Source organism: Lissotriton helveticus, chromosome 11, assembly GCF_964261635.1.
Source record: "Lissotriton helveticus chromosome 11, aLisHel1.1, whole genome shotgun sequence".
Lineage (NCBI taxonomy): Eukaryota > Metazoa > Chordata > Amphibia > Caudata > Salamandridae > Lissotriton > Lissotriton helveticus.
The window spans coordinates 125,284,348-125,308,778 of record NC_136072.1 but is presented as its reverse complement, the minus strand read 5'-3'; the positions used below and the strand labels follow the sequence as shown (position 1 = coordinate 125,308,778).

Below are 24,431 nucleotides of genomic sequence, written 5' to 3'. Positions count from 1 at the left end.
CCGCCATTGTATAGCCACGCCTATCAAGTGCCTTGCAGGCGGACCCCGTGAGGTGGGTTTCTTGTAGGAGTACCAAATCCGGACTGTGTCGTTTTATGGCCTGCAGGACCAAGCCTCTTTTAATTTTATCACCCAGGCCTCTGACATTCCATGTTAGCATGCGCAGTGGGGGTATCCCTCTAGTCACAGGGGAGCCCACTGTGGGGGTATGATTAAGTGACCTGGCCATTAGGTCGGCAAGAGAACAGTGCACACAATGTGCACTTCGGACTAGTGCACGTATCGTGTCGTGTCATGCCGTGTAGGAGACAGATAAACGGCAGGGTGGTAAGACAGTGTAAGTGCTGAATGATGACTATAAACAAAAACATGAGTACGAACAAGAAAACTTCAGTCCCAACCCCCCTCCCTGCTACCCTGCTCCACGGACCAACCCCCGCCCGTTTCCCCAACTGTGCAGAGTGCTTAAGTCCTTCCCCAGTCATCTTACTTGCTTGTGGGGTTGGTGAGTTTCCCACGGGCACTGCCTGTGCCCACCTTACTCAGCCGCGTCAGATCCGCGGCGTCTGCGGCACACCCAGTCTTATACTAGTATAGTTTGGTTTCAAGCCGGAGCCAATTGTCCAGAGTCCAGCGGGTCCTTCTCCAGATCTGATTCTGTCTCTTCCGCGCCTTCCTGACGGGGCGATTGGGAGGCCTGACTGTGCGGAGCCATGTTGCTACGATGTCGCGGCCGGTCTCGATGCGGGCGGTTTTGCTGACCCACCGGTCTCCAGCCCTCCAGCCATTCCTGTGCCACCTCCGGCGTGTCAAAAAACCAAGTTTTCCCCTCGGCCACAACTCTTAGTTTAGCGGGGAACAGCATAGAGTACGGCAGTTCCCTGTCCCGTAGTGCTTTTTTAACCTCCGTGAAGGACTTACGGCGCCTGGCCACCTCAGCCGTGTAGTCGGGGAAGAAGGCCAATGTTGCATTTTGGATCCGCACCGGTGGAGAGGTCCTTGCCGCCTGTAGGATCACATCCCGGTCCCTGAAATTGAAGAGCCGAGCTAGCACAGGTCTTGGTGCTGCTCCCGTCTTGGGCGGACCTCCCGGGACTCTGTGTGCTCTCTCTACCGAGAAGAAGTGGGACAGGCCTTTGGGCTGCAGGGTGTTCTTGATGAGATCTTCGACATAGAGGTCCATGGCCCCCTTCCTCTCCGTCTCCGGAAGCCCAAGGATGCGCACGTTATTGCGTCGCGAACGCCCTTCCTGGTCGTCCAGCTTGTCGTGCAGGAGCTTGGTGACTTTCTGCATTTTTTCCATGGCTACTTGGAGTTCTGAGGTGTCTTCCACAAGCGACTTCGTGACCACCTCCACTTGCGACACCCTTTCCGCCATTTTGTGAAAGTCCGCTCGCAGCAAGGATACTTCAGAGGAAATGGCGCCCACCGTAGTTTTGACCTCTGAGAGTGTTTTCATGATGTCTTCCAGCGTTACTTTTGTCGTTCCCTCTGTGTCATGGGTGTGGGTATGGCCAGCAGAGGATCGCCCTGTATGCTGCTGTTGCCCTTGATGTCCATAAGCAAATTTGTCCAATTTGGCCTGAGTGGACCCGCTCCGAAGGCCTTTGCCCGCCATTGTGCTGGTGCTCGTGAATGTCGGAGTCTTGCCCAGTGTATTCGCAATGTGTGCCACGGCTGATTCCACCGGCTGTAGGCACCAGCCCGGGAGTAGCAGGTCGATGGGCCTCGCACAGAGTTGCGCCCTCCGTTTGATGTGCAGGTCTCTCCGGTCAGTATGGTGGCGTAGGACAGTTGCGGCGGTGGCTGTGCGGGTTTCTGGCGAGTTGCCGTATTCCGCGTCTCTGGTTCCGCGCCCTCGCCCTTCGATTCTTACACCGTGAACAGGAACTGTCGCCGCAGCCTCTAAGTATGTTCATCCGAGGCGTTCCACCACCCTCGGGCACACCAGACGGCACAGGGTCCGATCTCGGGCAGCCGCCCACCCACCGGCCAGGCAGGCCTCAGTGTGCCGGGTCTATGTCTGCACCAGGTCAGGGCTGTCGCTGTTATCAGGCGGTGTGCGGGCCCTGAGGCTCCCCTTCGAGCTCTGCAGTTATGCCACAGTATGGCGCCGTCCCCAGGGGGCACCGATGCCTCTCACCCCTGTTCGGAGCCGGTGCGTCCATCTATTGCGTCCCCACGGTCAAGCGGGGCTCAAGGATTGCCACAGCCGTCGTCAGCAGCCCGCCCGACCCCCCATGGGGGGGGGGGAAGAGGTCGAGATCTCGGCGCCGGTCGGCGCGGCCAAGGCTGGAGCCGTTCTTTCCGGTGCGCTGCGCCGGCCCCCGTGTGGATGAATTACCAGAGGGCGCGTTGCCGGATGATGCCACCAGAATTGTCAGGCCGGCTGCGCGCTGGTAGGCTGGTACCGGGATGTGGTCGTCTCTCTCGGCCGGCTCGGTCGTACTTCCGTCGGGGCTTGGGAGGCACGCAAGGCCGGTGCTGCCCCTCCGGCGGTAGGCCCAGACCTGCCTCCGGGAATAATATAGGCTCCGGTCCTCCGATTCGGTCGAAAGTCAGACCTGTGACACCGCTTCGGCCCCGGATCCGAACGCCGCCGCTTCAGGCGGGCGGGGTAGCGGATAAGTGTGTCGGATTTATTGTAAGGCTACAGGGCCCTCAGGAGCTCTCACGCTATGCGGCCGCCATGCTTGGCTGCTAGCCACGCCCTCTATCAAAGTTTTTAAGCATAGGATTAGACAGTGCTATCCATGCCGAGATAGAAAATGACAAAGTCTTTCGCCATTTAAACAGCAAAGTCTTTAAGCATAGGACTAGTACAGTGCAGTCCTTGTCGAGCTGTCAAATAACAAAAGCCATTTATCACTCCAGGCACAATATTACAGCTTTGAATTGGTAAAATACCAACTCAAGCCAACCTGAAATGAATAAAAGCAACCCCTGACACAGTGTTTCGCTCTAATTAGAGCTCTTCAGAGAGGTATAGCTTTGTCCAGACACAAGGGAGCACCCAGTATTAAGTCAAAACAAAACCCTTTCAGGCATAGAGTGACGCATAAATTATGCAAAAAAAGAAGGAGAGAACTCTGGGTAGGTCTCAGTTTAGGTGGAAAGCAGCTCCTGTTAGAGCACTCTCAACACCAGCGACACTCTAGATCTGCTCACCTCAAATGTCTGTTTTTCTATCAAAGTTTTTAAGCATAGGATTAGACAGTGCTATCCATGCCGAGATAGAAAATGACAAAGTCTTTCGCCATTTAAACAGCAAAGTCTTTAAGCATAGGACTAGTACAGTGCAGTCCTTGCCGAGCTGTCAAATAAGAAAAGCCATTTATCACTCCAGGCACAATATTACAGCTTTGAATTGGTAAAATACCAACTCAAGCCAACCTGAAATGAATAAAAGCAACCCCTGACACAGTGTTTCGCTCTAATTAGAGCTCTTCAGAGAGGTATAGCTTTGTCCAGACACAAGGGAGCACCCAGTATTAAGTCAAAACAAAACCCTTTCAGGCATAGAGTGACGCATAAATTATGCAAAAAAGGAGAGAACTCTGGGTAGGTCTCAGTTTAGGTGGAAAGCAGCTCCTGTTAGAGCACTCTCAACACCAGCGACACTCTAGATCTGCTCACCTCAAATGTCTGTTTTTCTATCAAAGTTTTTAAGCATAGGATTAGACAGTGCTATCCATGCCGAGATAGAAAATAACAAAGTCTTTCGCCATTTAAACAGCAAAGTCTTTAAGCATAGGACTAGTACAGTGCAGTCCTTGCCGAGCTGTCAAATAACAAAAGCCATTTATCACTCCAGGCACAATATTACAGCTTTGAATTGGTAAAATACCAACTCAAGCCAACCTGAAATGAATAAAAGCAACCCCTGACACAGTGTTTCGCTCTAATTAGAGCTCTTCAGAGAGGTATAGCTTTGTCCAGACACAAGGGAGCACCCAGTATTAAGTCAAAACAAAACCCTTTCAGGCATAGAGTGACGCATAAATTATGCAAAAAAGAAGGAGAGAACTCTGGGTAGGTCTCAGTTTAGGTGGAAAGCAGCTCCTGTTAGAGCACTCTCAACACCAGCGACACTCTAGATCTGCTCACCTCAAATGTCTGTTTTTCTATCAAAGTTTTTAAGCATAGGATTAGACAGTGCTATCCATGCCGAGATAGAAAATGACAAAGTCTTTCGCCATTTAAACAGCAAAGTCTTTAACCCCTTCAGTGCTAATGACAAGGGTAACTCGTCATGGAGTTTCCATTGATTTCAATGGAAAGTCAATGGGAAGAGGGGGATGTACCTTAGCAGCCAAGTGGTTAAGCATAGGACTAGTACAGTGCAATCCTTGCCGAGCTGTCAAATAACAATAGCCATTTATCACTCCAGGCACAATATTACAGCTTTGAATTGGTAAAATACCAACTCAAGCCAACCTGAAATGAATAAAAGCAACCCCTGACACAGTGTTTCGCTCTAATTAGAGCTCTTCAGAGAGGTATAGCTTTGTCCAGACACAAGGGAGCACCCAGTATTAAGTCAAAACAAAACCCTTTCAGGCATAGAGTGACGCATAAATTATGCAAAAAAGAAGGAGAGAACTCTGGGTAGGTCTCAGTTTAGGTGGAAAGCAGCTCCTGTTAGAGCACTCTCAACACCAGCGACACTCTAGATCTGCTCACCTCAAATGTCTGTTTTTCTATCAAAGTTTTTAAGCATAGGATTAGACAGTGCTATCCATGCCGAGATAGAAAATGACAAAGTCTTTCGCCATTTAAACAGCAAAGTCTTTAAGCATAGGACTAGTACAGTGCAGTCCTTGCCAAGCTGTCAAATAACAAAAGCCATTTATCACTCCAGGCACAATATTACAGCTTTGAATTGGTAAAATACCAACTCAAGCCAACCTGAAATGAATAAAAGCAACCCCTGACACAGTGTTTCGCTCTAATTAGAGCTCTTCAGAGAGGTATAGCTTTGTCCAGACACAAGGGAGCACCCAGTATTAAGTCAAAACAAAACCCTTTCAGGCATAGAGTGACGCATAAATTATGCAAAAAAGAAGGAGAGAACTCTGGGTAGGTCTCAGTTTAGGTGGAAAGCAGCTCCTGTTAGAGCACTCTCAACACCAGCGACACTCTAGATCTGCTCACCTCAAATGTCTGTTTTTCTATCAAAGTTTTTAAGCATAGGATTAGACAGTGCTATCCATGCCGAGATAGAAAATGACAAAGTCTTTTGCCATTTAAACAGCACAGTCTTTAAGCATAGGACTAGTACAGTGCAGTCCTTGCCGAGCTGTCAAATAACAAAAGCCATTTATCACTCCAGGCACAATATTACAGCTTTGAATTGGTAAAAAACCAACTCAAGCCAACCTGAAATGAATAAAAGCAACCCCTGACACAGTGTTTCGCTCTAATTAGAGCTCTTCAGAGAGGTATAGCTTTGTCCAGACACAAGGGAGCACCCAGTATTAAGTCAAAACAAAACCCTTTCAGGCATAGAGTGACGCATAAATTATGCAAAAAAGAAGGAGAGAACACTTGGTAGGTCTCAGTTTAGGTGGAAAGCAGCTCCTGTTAGAGCACTCTCAACACCAGCGACACTCTAGATCTGCTCACCTCAAATGTCTGTTTTTCTATCAAAGTTTTTAAGCATAGGATTAGACAGTGCTATCCATGCCGAGATAGAAAATAACAAAGTCTTTCGCCATTTAAACAGCAAAGTCTTTAAGCATAGGACTAGTACAGTGCAGTCCTTGCCGAGCTGTCAAATAACAAAAGCCATTTATCACTCCAGGCACAATATTACAGCTTTGAATTGGTAAAATACCAACTCAAGCCAACCTGAAATGAATAAGAGCAACCCCTGACACAGTGTTTCGCTCTAATTAGAGCTCTTCAGAGAGGTATAGCTTTGTCCAGACACAAGGGAGCACCCAGTATTAAGTCAAAACAAAACCCTTTCAGGCATAGAGTGACGCATAAATTATGCAAAAAAGAAGGAGAGAACTCTGGGTAGGTCTCGGTTTAGGTGGAAAGCAGCTCCTGTTAGAGCACTCTCAACACCAGCGACACTCTAGATCTGCTCACCTCAAATGTCTGTTTTTCTATCAAAGTTTTTAAGCATAGGATTAGACAGTGCTATCCATGCCGAGATAGAAAATGACAAAGTCTTTCGCCATTTAAACAGCAAAGTCTTTAAGCATAGGACTAGTACAGTGCAGTCCTTGCCGAGCTGTCAAATAACAAAAGCCATTTATCACTCCAGGCACAATATTACAGCTTTGAATTGGTAAAATACCAACTCAAGCCAACCTGAAATGAATAAAAGCAACCCCTGACACAGTGTTTCGCTCTAATTAGAGCTCTTCAGAGAGGTATAGCTTTGTCCAGACACAAGGGAGCACCCAGTATTAAGTCAAAACAAAACCCTTTCAGGCATAGTGTGACGCATAAATATGCAAAAAAGAAGGAGAGAACTCTGGGTAGGTCTCAGTTTAGGTGGAAAGCAGCTCCTGTTAGAGCACTCTCAACACCAGCGACACTCTAGATCTGCTCACCTCAAATGTCTGTTTTTCTATCAAAGTTTTTAAGCATAGGATTAGACAGTGCTATCCATGCCGAGATAGAAAATGACAAAGTCTTTCGCCATTTAAACAGCAAAGTCTTTAAGCATAGGACTAGTACAGTGCAGTCCTTGTCGAGCTGTCAAATAACAAAAGCCATTTATCACTCCAGGCACAATATTACAGCTTTGAATTGGTAAAATACCAACTCAAGCCAACCTGAAATGAATAAAAGCAACCCCTGACACAGTGTTTCGCTCTAATTAGAGCTCTTCAGAGAGGTATAGCTTGGTCCAGACACAAGGGAGCACCCAGTATTAAGTCAAAACAAAACCCTTTCAGGCATAGAGTGACGCATAAATTATGCAAAAAAGAAGGAGAGAACTCTGGGTAGGTCTCAGTTTAGGTGGAAAGCAGCTCCTGTTAGAGTACTCTCAACACCAGCAACACTCTAGATCTGCTCACCTCAAATGTCTTTTTTCTATCAAAGTTTTTAAGCATAGGATTAGACAGTGCTATCCATGCCGAGATAGAAAATGACCAAGTCTTTCGCCATTTAAACAGCAAAGTCTTTAAGCATAGGACTAGTACAGTGCAGTCCTTGCCGAGCTGTCAAATAACAATAGCCATTTATCCCTCCAGGCACAATATTACAGCTTTGAATTGGTAAAATACCAACTCAAGCCAACCTGAAATGAATAAAAGCAACCCCTGACACAGTGTTTCGCTCTAATTAGAGCTCTTCAGAGAGGTATAGTTTTGTCCAGACACAAGGGAGCACCCAGTATTAAGTCAAAACAAAACCCTTTCAGGCATAGAGTGACGCATAAATTATGCAAAAAAGAAGGAGAGAACTCTGGGTAGGTCTCAGTTTAGGTGGAAAGCAGCTCCTGTTAGAGCACTCTCAACACCAGCGACACTCTAGATCTGCTCACCTCAAATGTCTGTTTTTCTATCAAAGTTTTTAAGCATAGGATTAGACAGTGCTATCCATGCCGAGATAGAAAATGACAAAGTCTTTCGCCATTTAAACAGCAAAGTCTTTAAGCATAGGACTAGTACAGTGCAGTCCTTGTCGAGCTGTCAAATAACAAAAGCCATTTATCACTCCAGGCACAATATTACAGCTTTGAATTGGTAAAATACCAACTCAAGCCAACCTGAAATGAATAAACGCAACCCCTGACACAGTGTTTCGCTCTAATTAGAGCTCTTCAGAGAGGTATAGCTTTGTCCAGACACAAGGGAGCACCCAGTATTAAGTCAAAACAAAACCCTTTCAGGCATAGAGTGACGCATAAATTATGCAAAAAAGGAGAGAACTCTGGGTAGGTCTCAGTTTAGGTGGAAAGCAGCTCCTGTTAGAGCACTCTCAACACCAGCGACACTCTAGATCTGCTCACCTCAAATGTCTGTTTTTCTATCAAAGTTTTTAAGCATAGGATTAGACAGTGCTATCCATGCCGAGATAGAAAATAACAAAGTCTTTCGCCATTTAAACAGCAAAGTCTTTAAGCATAGGACTAGTACAGTGCAGTCCTTGCCGAGCTGTCAAATAACAAAAGCCATTTATCACTCCAGGCACAATATTACAGCTTTGAATTGGTAAAATACCAACTCAAGCCAACCTGAAATGAATAAAAGCAACCCCTGACACAGTGTTTCGCTCTAATTAGAGCTCTTCAAAGAGGTATAGCTTTGTCCAGACACAAGGGAGCACCCAGTATTAAGTCAAAACAAAACCCTTTCAGGCATAGAGTGACGCATAAATTATGCAAAAAAGAAGGAGAGAACTCTGGGTAGGTCTCAGTTTAGGTGGAAAGCAGCTCCTGTTAGAGCACTCTCAACACCAGCGACACTCTAGATCTGCTCACCTCAAATGTCTGTTTTTCTATCAAAGTTTTTAAGCATAGGATTAGACAGTGCTATCCATGCCGAGATCGAAAATGACAAAGTCTTTCGCCATTTGAACAGCAAAGTCTTTAAGCATAGGACTAGTACAGTGCAGTCCTTGCCGAGCTGTCAAATAACAAAAGCCATTTATCACTCCAGGCACAATATTACAGCTTTGAATTGGTAAAATACCAACTCAAGCCAACCTGAAATGAATAAAAGCAACCCCTGACACAGTGTTTCGCTCTAATTAGAGCTCTTCAGAGAGGTATAGCTTTGTCCAGACACAAGGGAGCACCCAGTATTAAGTCAAAACAAAACCCTTTCAGGCATAGAGTGACGCATAAATTATGCAAAAAAGAAGGAGAGAACTCTGGGTAGGTCTCAGTTTAGGTGGAAAGCAGCTCCTGTTAGAGCACTCTCAACACCAGCGACACTCTAGATCTGCTCACCTCAAATGTCTGTTTTTCTATCAAAGTTTTTAAGCATAGGATTAGACAGTGCTATCCATGCCGAGATAGAAAATGACAAAGTCTTTCGCCATTTAAACAGCAAAGTCTTTAAGCATAGGACTAGTACAGTGCAGTCCTTGCCGAGCTGTCAAATAACAAAAGCCATTTATCACTCCAGGCACAATATTACAGCTTTGAATTGGTAAAATACCAACTCAAGCCAACCTGAAATGAATAAAAGCAACCCCTGACACAGTGTTTCGCTCTAATTAGAGCTCTTCAGAGAGGTATAGCTTTGTCCAGACACAAGGGAGCACCCAGTATTAAGTCAAAACAAAACCCTTTCAGGCATAGAGTAACGCATAAATTATGCAAAAAAGAAGGAGAGAACTCTGGGTAGGTCTCAGTTTAGGTGAAAAGCAGCTCCTGTTAGAGCACTCTCAACACCAGCGACACTCTAGATCTGCTCACCTCAAATGTTAGCACTGTCTAATCCTATGCTTAAAAACTTTGATAGAAAAACAGACATTTGAGGTGAGCAGAACTAGAGTGTCGCTGGTGTTGAGAGTGCTCTAACAGGAGCTGCTTTCCACCTAAACTGAGACCTACCCAGAGTTCTCTCCTTCTTTTTTGCATAATTTATGCGTCACTCTATGCCTGAAAGGGTTTTGTTTTGACTTAATACTGGGTGCTCCCTTGTGTCTGGACAAAGCTATACCTCTCTGAAGAGCTCTAATTAGAGCGAAACACTGTGTCAGGGGTTGCTTTTATTCATTTCAGGTTGGCTTGAGTTGGTATTTTACCAATTCAAAGCTGTAATATTGTGCCTGGAGTGATAAATGGCTTTTGTTATTTGACAGCTCAGCAAGGACTGCACTGTACTAGTCCTATGCTTAAAGACTTTGCTGTTTAAATGGTGAAAGACTTTGTCATTTTCTATCTCGGCATGGATAGCACTGTCTAATCCTATGCTCAAAAACTTTGATAGAAAAACAGACATTTGAGGTGAGCAGATCTAGAGTGTCGCTGGTGTTGAGAGTGCTCTAACAGGAGCTGCTTTCTACCTAAACTGAGACCTACCCGAGTTATCTCCTTCTTTTTTGCATAATTTATGCGTCACTCTATGCCTGAAAGGGTTTTGTTTTGACTTAATACTGGGTGCTCCCTTGTGTCTGGACAAAGCTATACCTCTCTGAAGAGCTCTAATTAGAGCGAAACACTGTGTCAGGGGTTGCTTTTATTCATTTCAGGTTGGCTTGAGTTGGTATTTTACCAATTCAAAGCTGTAATATTGTGCCTGGAGTGATAAATGGCTTTTGTTATTTGACAGCTCGGCAAGGACTGCACTGTACTAGTCCTATGCTTAAAGACTTTGCTGTTTAAATGGCGAAAGACTTTGTCATTTTCTATCTCGGCATGGATAGCACTGTCTAATCCTATGCTTAAAAACTTTGATAGAAAAACAGACATTTGAGGTGAGCAGATCTAGAGTGTCGCTGGTGTTGAGAGTGCTCTAACAGGAGCTGCTTTCCACCTAAACTGAGACCTACCCAGAGTTCTCTCCTTCTTTTTTGCATAATTTATGCGTCACTCTATGCCTGAAAGGGTTTTGTTTTGACTTAATACTGGGTGCTCCCTTGTGTTTGGACAAAGCTATACCTCTCTGAAGAGCTCTAATTAGAGCGAAACACTGTGTCAGGGGTTGCTTTTATTCATTTCAGGTTGGCTTGAGTTGGTATTTTACCAATTCAAAGCTGTAATATTGTGCCTGGAGTGATAAATGGCTTTTGTTATTTGACAGCTCGGCAAGGACTGCACTGTACTAGTCCTATGCTTAAAGACTTTGCTGTTTAAATGGCGAAAGACTTTGTCATTTTCTATCTCAGCATGGATAGCACTGTCTAATCCTATGCTTAAAAACTTTGATAGAAAAACAGACATTTGAGGTGAGCAGATCTAGAGTGTCGCTGGTGTTGAGAGTGCTCTAACAGGAGCTGCTTTCCACCTAAACTGAGACCTACCCAGAGTTCTCTCCTTCTTTTTTGCATAATTTATGCGTCACTCTATGCCTGAAAGGGTTTTGTTTTGACTTAATACTGGGTGCTCACTTGTGTCTGGACAAAGCTATACCTCTCTGAAGAGCTCTAATTAGAGCGAAACACTGTGTCAGGGGTTGCTTTTATTCATTTCAGGTTGGCTTGAGTTGGTATTTTACCAATTCAAAGCTGTAATATTGTGCCTGGAGTGATAAATGGCTTTTGTTATTTGACAGCTCGGCAAGGACTGCACTGTACTAGTCCTATGCTTAAAGACTTTGCTGTTTAAATGGCGAAAGACTTTGTCATTTTCTATCTCGGCATGGATAGCACTGTCTAATCCTATGCTTAAAAACTTTGATAGAAAAACAGACATTTGAGGTGAGCAGATCTAGAGTGTCGCTGGTGTTGAGAGTGCTCTAACAGGAGCTGCTTTCCACCTAAACTGAGACCTACCCAGAGTTCTCTCCTTCTTTTTTGCATAATTTATGCGTCACTCTATGCCTGGAAGGGTTTTGTTTTGACTTAATACTGGGTGCTCCCTTGTGTCTGGACAAAGCTATACCTCTCTGAAGAGCTCTAATTAGAGCGAAACACTGTGTCAGGGGTTGCTTTTATTCATTTCAGGTTGGCTTGAGTTGGTATTTTACCAATTCAAAGCTGTAATATTGTGCCTGGAGTGATAAATGGCTTTTGTTATTTGACAGCTCGGCAAGGACTGCACTGTACTAGTCCTATGCTTAAAGACTTTGCTGTTTAAATGGCGAAAGACTTTGTCATTTTCTATCTCGGCATGGATAGCACTGTCTAATCCTATGCTTAAAAACTTTGATAGAAAAACAGACATTTGAGGTGAGCAGATCTAGAGTGTCGCTGGTGTTGAGAGTGCTCTAACAGGAGCTGCTTTCCACCTAAACTGAGACCTACCCAGAGTTCTCTCCTTCTTTTTTGCATAATTTATGCGTCACTCTATGCCTGAAAGGGTTTTGTTTTGACTTAATACTGGGTGCTCCCTTGTGTCTGGACAAAGCTATACCTCTCTGAAGAGCTCTAATTAGAGCGAAACACTGTGTCAGGGGTTGCTTTTATTCATTTCAGGTTGGCTTGAGTTGGTATTTTACCAATTCAAAGCTGTAATATTGTGCCTGGAGTGATAAATGGCTTTTGTTATTTGACAGCTCGGCAAGGACTGCACTGTACTAGTCCTATGCTTAAAGACTTTGCTGTTTAAATGGCGAAAGACTTTGTCATTTTCTATCTCGGCATGGATAGCACTGTCTAATCCTATGCTTAAAAACTTTGATAGAAAAACAGACATTTGAGGTGAGCAGATCTAGAGTGTCGCTGGTGTTGGGAGTGCTCTAACAGGAGCTGCTTTCCACCTAAACTGAGACCTACCCAGAGTTCTCTCCTTCTTTTTTGCATAATTTATGCGTCACTCTATGCCTGAAAGGGTTTTGTTTTGACTTAATACTGGGTGCTCCCTTGTGTCTGGACAAAGCTATACCTCTCTGAAGAGCTCTAATTAGAGCGAAACACTGTGTCAGGGGTTGCTTTTATTCATTTCAGGTTGGCTTGAGTTGGTATTTTACCAATTCAAAGCTGTAATATTGTGCCTGGAGTGATAAATGGCTTTTGTTATTTGACAGCTCGGCAAGGACTGCACTGTACTAGTCCTATGCTTAAAGACTTTGCTGTTTAAATGGTGAAAGACTTTGTCATTTTCTATCTCGGCATGGATAGCACTGTCTAATCCTATGCTTAAAAACTTTGATAGAAAAACAGACATTTGAGGTGAGCAGATCTAGAGTGTCGCTGGTGTTGAGAGTGCTCTAACAGGAGCTGCTTTCCACCTAAACTGAGACCTACCCAGAGTTCTCTCCTTCTTTTTTGCATAATTTATGCGTCACTCTATGCCTGAAAGGGTTTTGTTTTGACTTAATACTGGGTGCTCCCTTGTGTCTGGACAAAGCTATATCTCTCTGAAGAGCTCTAATTAGAGCGAAACACTGTGTCAGGGGTTGCTTTTATTCATTTCAGGTTGGCTTGAGTTGGTATTTTACCAATTCAAAGCTGTAATATTGTGCCTGGAGTGATAAATGGCTTTTCTTATTTGACAGCTCGGCAAGGACTGCACTGTACTAGTCCTATGCTTAAAGACTTTGCTGTTTAAATGGCGAAAGACTTTGTCATTTTCTATCTCGGCATGGATAGCACTGTCTAATCCTATGCTTAAAAACTTTGATAGAAAAACAGACATTTGAGGTGAGCAGATCTAGAGTGTCGCTGGTGTTGAGAGTGCTCTAACAGGAGCTGCTTTCCACCTAAACTGAGACCTACCCAGAGTTCTCTCCTTCTTTTTTGCATAATTTATGCGTCACTCTATGCCTGGAAGGGTTTTGTTTTGACTTAATACTGGGTGCTCCCTTGTGTCTGGACAAAGCTATACCTCTCTGAAGAGCTCTAATTAGAGCGAAACACTGTGTCAGGGGTTGCTTTTATTCATTTCAGGTTGGTTTGAGTTGGTATTTTATCAATTCAAAGCTGTAATATTGTGCCTGGAGTGATAAATGGCTTTTGTTATTTGACAGCTCGGCAAGGACTGCACTGTACTAGTCCTATGCTTAAAGACTTTGCTGTTTAAATGGCGAAAGTCTTTGTCATTTTCTATCTCGGCATGGATAGCACTGTCTAATCCTATGCTTAAAAACTTTGATAGAAAAACAAACATTTGAGGTGAGCAGATCTAGAGTGTCGCTGGTGTTGAGAGTGCTCTAGCAGGAGCTGCTTTCCACCTAAACTGAGACCTACCCAGAGTTCTCTCCTTCTTTTTTGCATAATTTATGTGTCACTCTATGCCTGAAAGGGTTTTTTTTTTTTTTATATATATATATATATATATATATATATATATATATATATATATATATATATATATATATATTCATATTTATTAAAGCGCCAGATCCCAAAAAATTAACGAGTTAAAATCTCCTAGTTAAACTAGTATAACGAGTAGAACCAATACAGACATAGCAGACACAACTCAGGGCCCCCAGACACAACTACCGAGCCAGGAAAGCATTTATTTGGGGATTATTACACCCACCACCCTCCATCCAAGAAGCTACACCCCTGTGCTCAGGGTTCTAAAACCTTGACCGGAGGATGTGAGGGAGCTGCACTGTGCTGGATTCAGTCCTTCTTAACGGACTCCTCCCAGTGTATTAGATTATGTGAATTTTGTTCCGCGGGCTCGGTCACCACCAGTGATGTCCAGGAATGTCCATGGATGTGCTCTTCCGACCATGAGGTGCTTTGGAAGTGAAGTGTGTGAAGTCCACAACTAACCAGTGGACATCCTGGTGCTAAATACAACTGCACCTTAATGACAAAATTATTAGTTTACAAAAAATGAGTTATAAGCACCTTCTTTAGAGCTAATTGGTAAAAGGCAAGGTGTAGATCCAAAGGCAGAGCATTCCAGACTATAGTGGCAGCAAAAGAGTACACCTGCCTACAGTTACAAACTCTAGGAGGAACAAGAAGGCAAGATGCTACTGAGCAAAGGGTACAACTTTAGTAGATTAACGTTTATTAAATTGCAAACGGATTCAGGGCTTTGGCCATAAATGGCTTTATGAAAGATTGAGAGAGATTTGAGATTAATATGCTTATTGACTGGTAGGGAGCAGTGCTTAATTTGTAAAAGAATGAGTGCCCGTACCGAAGCTCTGCTCCGGCGGCGCTATGAAAGACCGATGTGACAAATACCAAGGCTGCTTAGTCTTGAATTCACCTCAGACCTCTTTAATCCGCAACCAGTCACCACTGGCGTAGCTTCAGTGGGGGTGTTGGGGGTGTGACACCCCAAAATAAATGCATTCTTTGCTAAGCAGTTCAGTCTGGGGGACCTGAGTTGGGTCTGCTATATCCATGTTGGTTTTTATTTTTATTCTCATTTCACTGAAAGGTTTTAATTCTTCAGTTTTTGGATCAGGAGCTTAAATGTATATTACGAGCGGTTTACCCAAAAATAGGTACATCTGAACCAATTAAAGTATTTATCAAATGGGTGCAAATTTACTACTTTTTGGAATTCCCATGCTTTTGGAGCAGTAGGCTTGGAAAGCTGCACCATTACCAAGTTCCCAGGCATACTTCTGGCAATCAGATACCCAAAGGTGATGGGACGAATGCTTGGAAATTGTCTAACCACTGGCAATCGTTTGAGGTAGTAGTCCAACTAGACCTGGGCAACATTTTAATTCCACTGGCATAATTTGGGGAATTTTGCCTTTCTTTTGTTATGCGAAAGTCTCAATGAATGCTTTTATGCAACTTCGCGTAATTATGCACCATTCACAACAAACATTTACAGTGAATGGTGCAATGGGCAGTAAAAATTTACCGTGAATGCACAAGAACAGTAGCATGTGAGTAGCTGTTTGTTGTGGTGCTCTTGTATAAATGCGCATTTGTGCCAAAAATAACGTGAATTTGCACCAAAATATTGTACAAAACGATGGATTTGCATTTCATGTAATTATGTGATATTTCTCTGTAATTTTACATAAATGAGCGAAAGCAAATCATACAAATTTTACACACCTCTGATTCCAACCCATTGTTTTTTGCCCTCTATGCCACCTTAGACGGAGGCCCACCTAATGCAAACCAGTCCTGACCCTCTTGCTCATGTAAACTTTCATCCCAAACTTTGGTCATCTCACCCCTCCACCCTATGGCTCATCACTTTTTTTAGTTGTCAAATGTGGGATTCACTCCCCCTACCCGAATCACAGTGACTTACCTACACCCCTCCCTGCCAGGCACTGCTGCCCATTTATCTCACATTTGCAGGTTCCTGCTTTCTCCCTGTCTGACATTTGTCCGTCTCTCTCTTCATCCATCTTTTCACTTTGTGTGTTTTTCCCTCTCTTACTCACAGTAAATATCTGATGAGGAAAAATAAGTGTCACTCCCCTAAAATGAGTGCTGTGGACCCCAGCGGCAAACACCAGCTCAAATTAAGCACTAGGAGCTAGTGGAGTTGGTAAAAGTGTTGTGAACTTGAGGCCCAGAGGAGAAGGCCCAGCAAGAGTCTTGTAGCCATGTGTTGGATCAATTGAGGTCTCTGCAGCTGCTGTTTAAATAGTGATCGATACAGTTAATTACCATAATTCAATTAGGACCCAATAGTCGCCTATATATGTAGGCCTCATGTCAAAAGGCACTAATGGAAATTAAATTAAAAATCATAAATAAGGAGAGAGGCTAGCAATTTGGGCAGAAAAATACAGTTTGTTATCAAACATGAAATCTGTATGTGTTCTTCAGAGTTATACATTTTCCAATTAGTTGATGATGCCCAGCAATTTGCATGTGCATTTATTTAACATGTGCATTCTAGCTATCTGTGCCAAGAAGTATTTATAAACAGGATGCATTAATGCAAGTGCCTGATTACAGTCATAAAGAGGTCGTCTATCTTGTAGATTATGTGCAGTATGCACAGCACAAAGGCAATAACTTTAACACAACGTTTTTTTTAACAAGTTTCACTTTTAGAGAACTATCTGCCTGCATCTGGGCAAGTGGAAATGGAGATTATAAGTTTAGGGATAAGTAACAGAGGGGGCAGATATGCCTAAGCAATGTCCTCAACTGTGTTATTTCATTGCAGGCTTTTCATTGTTTTAATCTTTGTACTGTATAGATCACATATAACAACACATAGCTGAAAACAGATGGACTGATGAAAACCTATCAAAGGGAATATGATCATAGGACACAGGTCAGACAACCAAGGTCAACAAGCAATAGTCTTGAAGATAGCGCGCCAGTTTAGGGACATCCTTCAGGTGCACTTTATCCAAGGAGTGAACTAAGTGTGAGTCTGCCAGAGCACTTTCTGAAAAATGACTTAAAGCCAGGGATTTTGGAGCAGAAAAGACTTTAAGGTGCATTCCAAACAGACATACTCAGCCTATGAATGAAGTCTGGTGATTGTCATAAAGGTAACATCATAAATGGGGAGAACTGCATGTAAAGCATAGCAAAGACTGGCAAAACACATCCCAGCACTATCTTCTGTGTCCTGATTTTGGGTGATTAAGTGAAAAGAGAGGAAATAGTAGAACAGCAAAATGGGTAGTTCGACCTAATAGTTTGCATTAAAAGTATTAGACAGTTCAACAATCCACACATTGAGTTTTTGACAGAAAACTTCAGCATGTGTCTTCAGTTTTTCACTAGGATGTTTGGGTTTTTGAGAATTGTTGAGTAAACGCCTATCCCAGTTTGTTATTTTCCATTAGCTTCTTATTGGAGGTAATTCCACTAACCACCCCTCCACCAGAATTATCTGTGATTCCTGGGTAGGAGAAACTAGGTCGATAACTAACCTACTTGCAATTTGCTAGTACTGTGACATGCAACATTTAGCTATGGCCCTAAGCAAATCAGATTGTAGGTACAGAGCATTATTGTATATTTTAGTGAGAGCCACATCCTTTAATTTCTACGTTTTTGCTCACTATTCACCTATTCAGTAAAATTCATTATGTATTACTATTACAGGCCATAGAAAACTTTGCACTGACAGTGAAAACTACAGCACAGTTGCTTCAGACATTTGGGACTGAGCTTGCTGAGACCGAGTTGCCTAATGATGTGCAATGTACAGAAGAGATACTTTCATCCCACACCAAGGAACATGACAAACTAAAGGTAAATAATGTCATACTACACTTTAAGAACCCTTGCATCATGTTGTTTTGTTGTTTATTTTCGAGTGATTTCTTTTTAGTTTGAACATTTGCTTAAGATTTACAGAAGAAATATACACATCAAGTTCTCATTCACATGACTGAGATTCAACAATAGTCAACAACCACTTATTTGGTAATAATCAAAGGCTATTAGTATTCCAATAAAAATGAAGATGTTATTCTTAAATGGGCAATAGTAAACAATACATAGATCACAAGTGTAGCTAATTAAATTATTAGATATTGAAGGGAAGGAGACGATCTCCGGATCTGTTAGTTTTATAAAATGTAAAAAACCTCTTTTACTTGTGGGTAAACACCTACAAATGAAAGTAAGATTGAAAGATTTTAGATCAATCAGAAATAGGAATATAAATAATAAACCCATTCGAAATTTAGGTGGGAAATAAAAAGTATAAACAATGTTCTAAAACAAGTCATTCTGTTGGCTGGACTGGTCACTGGAGTGCTCGGACAGGATTGCACTATACGCAGATGATGCCCTGTTCTTCATGTCTGACCCGTGGGCCTCCAGACCCTGTGTGCTCCAAATCCTGCGGATTTTGGGGGAGACTTCGGGGCTATGCGTTAACCCTACCAAATTTATCATGTTCCCCATCTGTGGCGCACAGAGGAATCCAGCTTGGGCCTCGCAATTGATTGTTGCTGAAGAGGGCTTCAAATACCTCGGGGTATACATCACGCGGTCCCCCCACATGGCGTGGACGCATATATAGCTCCCCTGCTTCCCGCCGTCAGAGATGAGACGACGATGTGGTCTCACCTACCCCTTTCGCTATATGGCAGATCCGCAATTTTCAAAATGGTATCGCTGCCACGCTTGCTCTATAGGCTGCAGAACTATCCGTATTCTATTCCCCCGTCGTGGTTTATCCAAATAAATGCACTCCTGAATAGGTTCCTCTGGCAAGGGGGTGTGATCCTGGTGGTGTTGGCGAAGTGCATCCAATCCACGTACTGCGTCGGTATTGCGGCGGCCGACATCCGAGCGTATTATTGGGCTTCGCACCGCCTGGTAATTAACAAAGGGTGGTATGGTTCTCAGGCAGATCCGGATTATGCTGTGGAGAGGCTCTTTATGGGGGACACTCCGCTGCTTCACCTACTATACATTTGCTCGCCCTTAGAGGCGTTTTGTCCGGCCTGCCAGACAGTTATTCAGATATGGAGGCGGGTGGTTCAATGCATGGGGTGGTGGGGTATGTTGACCGGCGCCACTCCCCTCTGGCAGGGAACACACCTTCGGCCTGTCTCGGCACTAGTGGGGTTTCGTAGGTGGGATGACATTGGGATATCCACTCTCAGAGACATTATGCAGGGGTCCACACTTAAATCATTCCAGCGGCTTCAGGCTGATTTCGACCTTCACAAGTCACAGTTTTATTGGTATCTGCAGCTCCGACACGCATTGACCCTCCTGATACGACTTCTTCATTAACTGCCAGATTTCCACCCACTGGAGGGTCGGTTGCTGATGGGAGACCTATGAGCCCACAAAATCTGGCAAATTTACCAAACCCTCCCTACACACTCCAAGACCACTATACATCGGGCCGGGCGGCGTGGGAGGCGGACTTTCCCGCCCTGATGGACGATGATTGGGCTGAGGCGCTGGCGAGCCCCAGGTATGTCACCGTCTCTACCAGATATAGGCTTATCCAATTTAAATCTCTTCATAGAATTTAGTACACGGGCCTCCGCCTGTGGAAAATGGGGGCTATCCCGTCTCCCACTTGTCTCCGTTGTGTTACAGATGACGGGTCATTCCTGCATACGGTGTGGAGTTGCGGGGCATTGCAGCTCTTCTGGTCAGGCGTGTTGTCTTTCATTGGGAGGGTGCTGGAATGGGACCTTCCGGCAGACCCTAGATTGACGCTATTAACCAGCACAGAGGACATTGGGGGGAATAGATATAAAAGACACCTTCTGTTTCTGGGCCTCACATTGGCTAAGCGAGACATAGCGCAGCAGTGGAAGGCCACATCCCCGCCTAACATAGCCACTTGGAAAAAGGCCTTAGATATGTGTATGTCAGCGGAGATTGCAGTGTTGCAGGCAAGGAGCTGCCCGCAGAAACATGGAAAGATCTAGGCAAGGTGGGCCAAGTACAGAGGTATCGACTTGTCTTTAATGGGGCAGCCAGGCACCCGTGACCCTATCGAGAGTCTTGTGGTGAATGACTTGCCAGTCTAACGTGCCAATGCTACACAAATGTGGACGGAAATTCATTTGATGTGTCAATATTATATTTTCAAAGTATGTATGGTGCGCGTTTGGGGGGTTTCTATGGTCTGATGTTCCACAGGCCTCATGGGTGGGTAATTTGCAGTACCTAGGGTTTATACAATGTGCCTTTCAAATGTTCGTTGCTTGCTGGGCCTGGCCCATCTGGTGCTATGTAAAATCAATAAAATCTGTTGTTAAAAAAAAACATAGTAATTAATACTAATGGTATAGGAAATTGATAATTGGTGATTACTCATTACATCTTAACTTACAAATTGTCACAAGGAAGGGTGTGAAAATTTGTGACGGTGGCATCCATAATTCTTTTCTATTAATACCTTTGGTCACTGAGATTATGCTATCTCTCTTACGGCTGTGATTCTGATGTCTACTATTCCATCAACCCTGCTAAGATAACACCTTTGTATCTTTGCTGGTTGAGGTTGCCTGTTTAGGATTTAAAAAACATACAGTGACTTTTTTGGTGTCTTAGAAGTCGCTCTTTAAGTAAATGTTACAAGAAAATATATTGCAAGCAAAAATAGCTAGATATTAGTTAGATTAAAAATTATTTTAGTCCGTAATCTAGCCAGATGGCTTTAACTGATGCACATTCAAATAACATATGTGATATGCAGTACACACATTTTCCTGAGGTACACGGCCAACATTTTTAACTTCGGGAATTATTTGTAATTCAATTTAGGAAAAGACAGTTTTATAAGAAAAATACAATCTGGTCTTACTGGGAAGTCTGTAATGTACAATGATTTAAAAAACATTTTTCACATTGTTGTAGGCACCAGGAAATCTTAAAATCACATATCCATATGCTTATCTCTCCAGTCCTCCATCTTCCATTATCTAAAGATCTCCCTGCCTTATATACTCCTTTGAAGGGCTAAATAAGGCTCAGGCATGGAAATATTCTGCCCATCATGCTGATATTCCCTACAGAGCGAGGTTGGTGAGATATTCACGCAGGTTCCAAATATTGCTTTCGAATCAAGTTGGGAAGCTTAAAAACCTCTTGCACAGATAAGAACAGTATCAGGATTTCATCCTGCATATTAGTCTTAAGCAGCAAATTACCTTTGTCTTGCCATCTCTTTATTAAACACTATAATCACGTATTCTTTGTTTAGAATTATACGAAATGGATGTTTTAAGAAAACTCATTCTTTGTGGCAGATTTCTTAATACATCTGTTATCCTCAAACAGCATGACATTTTTAACTCAGCAACAACACAAAGTGATGCTATGTTTTAGACAGGGTCTGTCTAAGGCATCAGAATAGGTTTTGCTACTCTAAAACAGTAAAAAAACACATTTTAGTCTTCAGCTACCCAATGTGATGCTTGGCTAAGGCAAAAATTAGAACAATTGATGTCAAATCATGACACTTCATTTATTTTAACATCTTTCTGTTATAATAACAAAATTATAATGGTTTTACTGTTGCTAAGAGATTTTGAAATCCATATTTTGAAGTTTTTGAAAAATATTATTTGCAATAATCCTTTATGTGGAATTGAATAAGGACATAGAACAACACGACCCGCCATTATTTTAAATCTATTAAACTTTTCTCACTAGGATAAAGTCCAGCGAGATCATTTTCTAATTATTGAATTTAATATGTCCTTAATCATAGTTAGGTTATTATTAACTGACTGATGGATTTTGCAAATCTGGGTCTATTCTGTTCTTCAATGAAGTACCTCAAGCTCTCTGTTATTTCTGAGGGTAATACCAACTCCCCCAGGTATATTCTGATTGCTTTATTGCTAGATCTCCTGTCCTCAAGGGTAATAGTCTAACAGATGTTTCTTTCTGAGGAGTCAGATGTGTTTCCTTAAGATAATTCAGGTCAGTTTTAGCGTACTCAAAGAGAGAGCCATAAACATTCTTCTTTTATGCATATTTGTTAAACCCTGCAATCCACCACCCTCATAAATTTTATCTTCTGGGAAGTCCATTCCCCTATTCCTCTTTTCCTTTCAGACAATATTTTCTTTCATCTTGCCCATCTGATGTAGTTCCTATTCCAGTGTTGTCTTTTTAATCCTACAAAGATGCCAGCTCTCAACTCTCCCTCACTCCTTCTTCTGTTACACCTGGGTATACTGGGTGCTCAAGTTACATGTGGGTCTACTACCTCCATGCTCAAACTCATTTGCAGTATACTTAATCTTGATAATAAACTAGAAAAATGGCACCCTCAATTATTTTCCATGATCCCACAAAAGATATGACAATTCCCCATGCAACTCTTTTTTTCAATATAATATTAACTGATTTTAACTCATCTTTCAGCATACTATATTGAAGCATGTTTTGTTCAAAGAGAATTTGGCTACATCAAGCCTAATGACCGAAATTGTTTAATGTTCTATTATTTTTGCCTCATCCTTCTTTTTGAAGTCAGGTATCAGGTTAAGAAACATTTTTAGGAGTTGAACAGCAGTGAGAAATTGGTCTTGAACTTTCCAGAAAGAAAGACCCAAGAGATTACAACTGACCCCCTAGATGTAGTCAAGTTTGTGTTTTTATTTGAGCATAGAGTCTGAAATAAAATACTAGTATAGTTCAGGAATTCACTACTTGGTTTGGAATTTTGGTGATCAACTAATTTTCATAATCCCTTTCTTCTGCCTGGAGTGCATGCCCCCTGATTATTTTGGTGGCTATTTCTACAAGTGCATTGTTGCTTTCATCATGTTCCGGAGTACCTGTTATTCTTAGACTGCTTTCCTAGACTTATGTCCTAGATCCTCTATCATTAATTTACTTTGCTGTATCACCTTCTAGGGCATTAATTCTGTCTGCTATTGATTAGCCTTCTGTACCTTTGATACTTGAACTGCCACTGAGATAAATCATGAGTTGTATTGCTCAAACCTGGCAGCCAGGGTTTCCACACCAGAGCTATTAGATGGTCAGGCTTTTTTATGTATGATCTTAATTTCCTTACCTTCCAGAAAGATGGATTTTACCATAACCAGTAAATGTGTATCAGACTCTCAGGATTCATGACCTTTTTCTATTGACGTGGCCTTCAAATTGTTGCCCACCACTCAACATATGTAATGCCTCATCAAGGAGCATTATGTTTAAAACCTCCATTAGGCATTCCCTCAAGACGCATGAACCGTGTAGTTGAGATCCGGTTAGAAGTATAATAGACAAATGTGGAATGGGAAACGAGAAACAGAGACACTGGATATCACCACACTGCCTATATTCAGAGCTGGGCTTCATCTGCACTGCAAGGAGGGGTGTTGATATCTAAAGAATAGACAAGACTTTGGTATGGCTGGTTTTCTAACTCTGGTACCTTATTTCTGATATCACATATGATATATGTTGGAGCTGGCCCTCCTCCGTGCAGCGTCACCTTCAAACATTTTGCCTATAGCCTCCTGTTTTCTGAACCAGTTTTGTTGCCTTTTAGGACTCTGTGCACTTTAACATGCTAACCACTTTGCAATGCTATTACAGTGCTTAATAGCTTGTGCTCTCTCCTTCAAACATGGTAAAATGGCTTACACACAATTGGCACATTTAATTTACTTATATGTCCCTAGTGAAGTGGTACTACAGGTACCCAAGGCCTGTAAATTAAATTCTACTAGTAGGCCTACAACACTTATTGTTCCACCCGCTTAAGTAGCCATTTAGAATATGTCTCAGGTCTGCAATTTCAGCCTGTGTGTGCAGTGTTAAACTTCCATTTCGATCTTGCAAAATTAACCTTTTGCCAGGCTTAAACCTTCATTTTTAATACATATAGCTCACCTCTAGGATAGCTCCTAAGTAGCACCTAGGGTTGGGGTATTATATATTTAAAACTTTGAGCATGTACTTTTAAGTTTTAGATGTCCTGATAGCGAAAACACCCAAATATGTTTTTCTACTGTGAGGCCTACCTCTCTCATAGAATAACATTGGGTTACTGTATTACATTTAGTAAGTGATTACTTTTGTTTGGAAATACGCAGATATTTCATGTTTGTTGTGTAAGGAATTGTAATTTAAAATCCTCTTTAATGGTAAAGTCAAATGTTAAGTCAGAATTTTGAAAATGACACTTTTCAGAAAGTTGGCATTTTCTTGGCCTAACAATTTGGTGCCTCCACCATGTTCTAGGGTCACATGACTAAATGTAGTTGGCATTTGGTCTTTGTGTATTCCTCCCTGACAGCCACACAACAGAGGGCCTGGTTGCTGGCAGGATTGGCCCTCCAATTCACAAATGGGGGGGGCGGAGCTGTGCACAGACCTACTTGTACTTCAAAGACACTCCCTTAGCTCATACACTAAGAAATTCACACCAGTCTATTATGACTCCTGACAAATTAGCACCAGAATACGGAGGCAGGAAATTCCAAACACCTCTGTGGAGGGAAAACATTAGAAGCTTCTCCCATTTTAAGGTTTGCACCAGGCATAAAAAT

General features: G+C 42.8%; 1 protein-coding gene across 4 annotated transcripts in view; it reads left to right on the top strand.

The window, feature by feature from the left end:
- The window catches only part of MCF2L2 (MCF.2 cell line derived transforming sequence-like 2), a 2,082,183-nt gene that overhangs the window by 707,425 nt on the left and 1,350,327 nt on the right, over nt 1-24,431 (top strand). For all 4 annotated transcript variants that reach the window (XM_078665987.1, XM_078665986.1, XM_078665989.1 and 1 more), the window contains exon 7: nt 17,536-17,685. In XM_078665987.1, the coding sequence (XP_078522113.1) occupies nt 17,536-17,685 (150 nt within the window). The remainder of the gene's footprint in view (nt 1-17,535; nt 17,686-24,431) is intronic.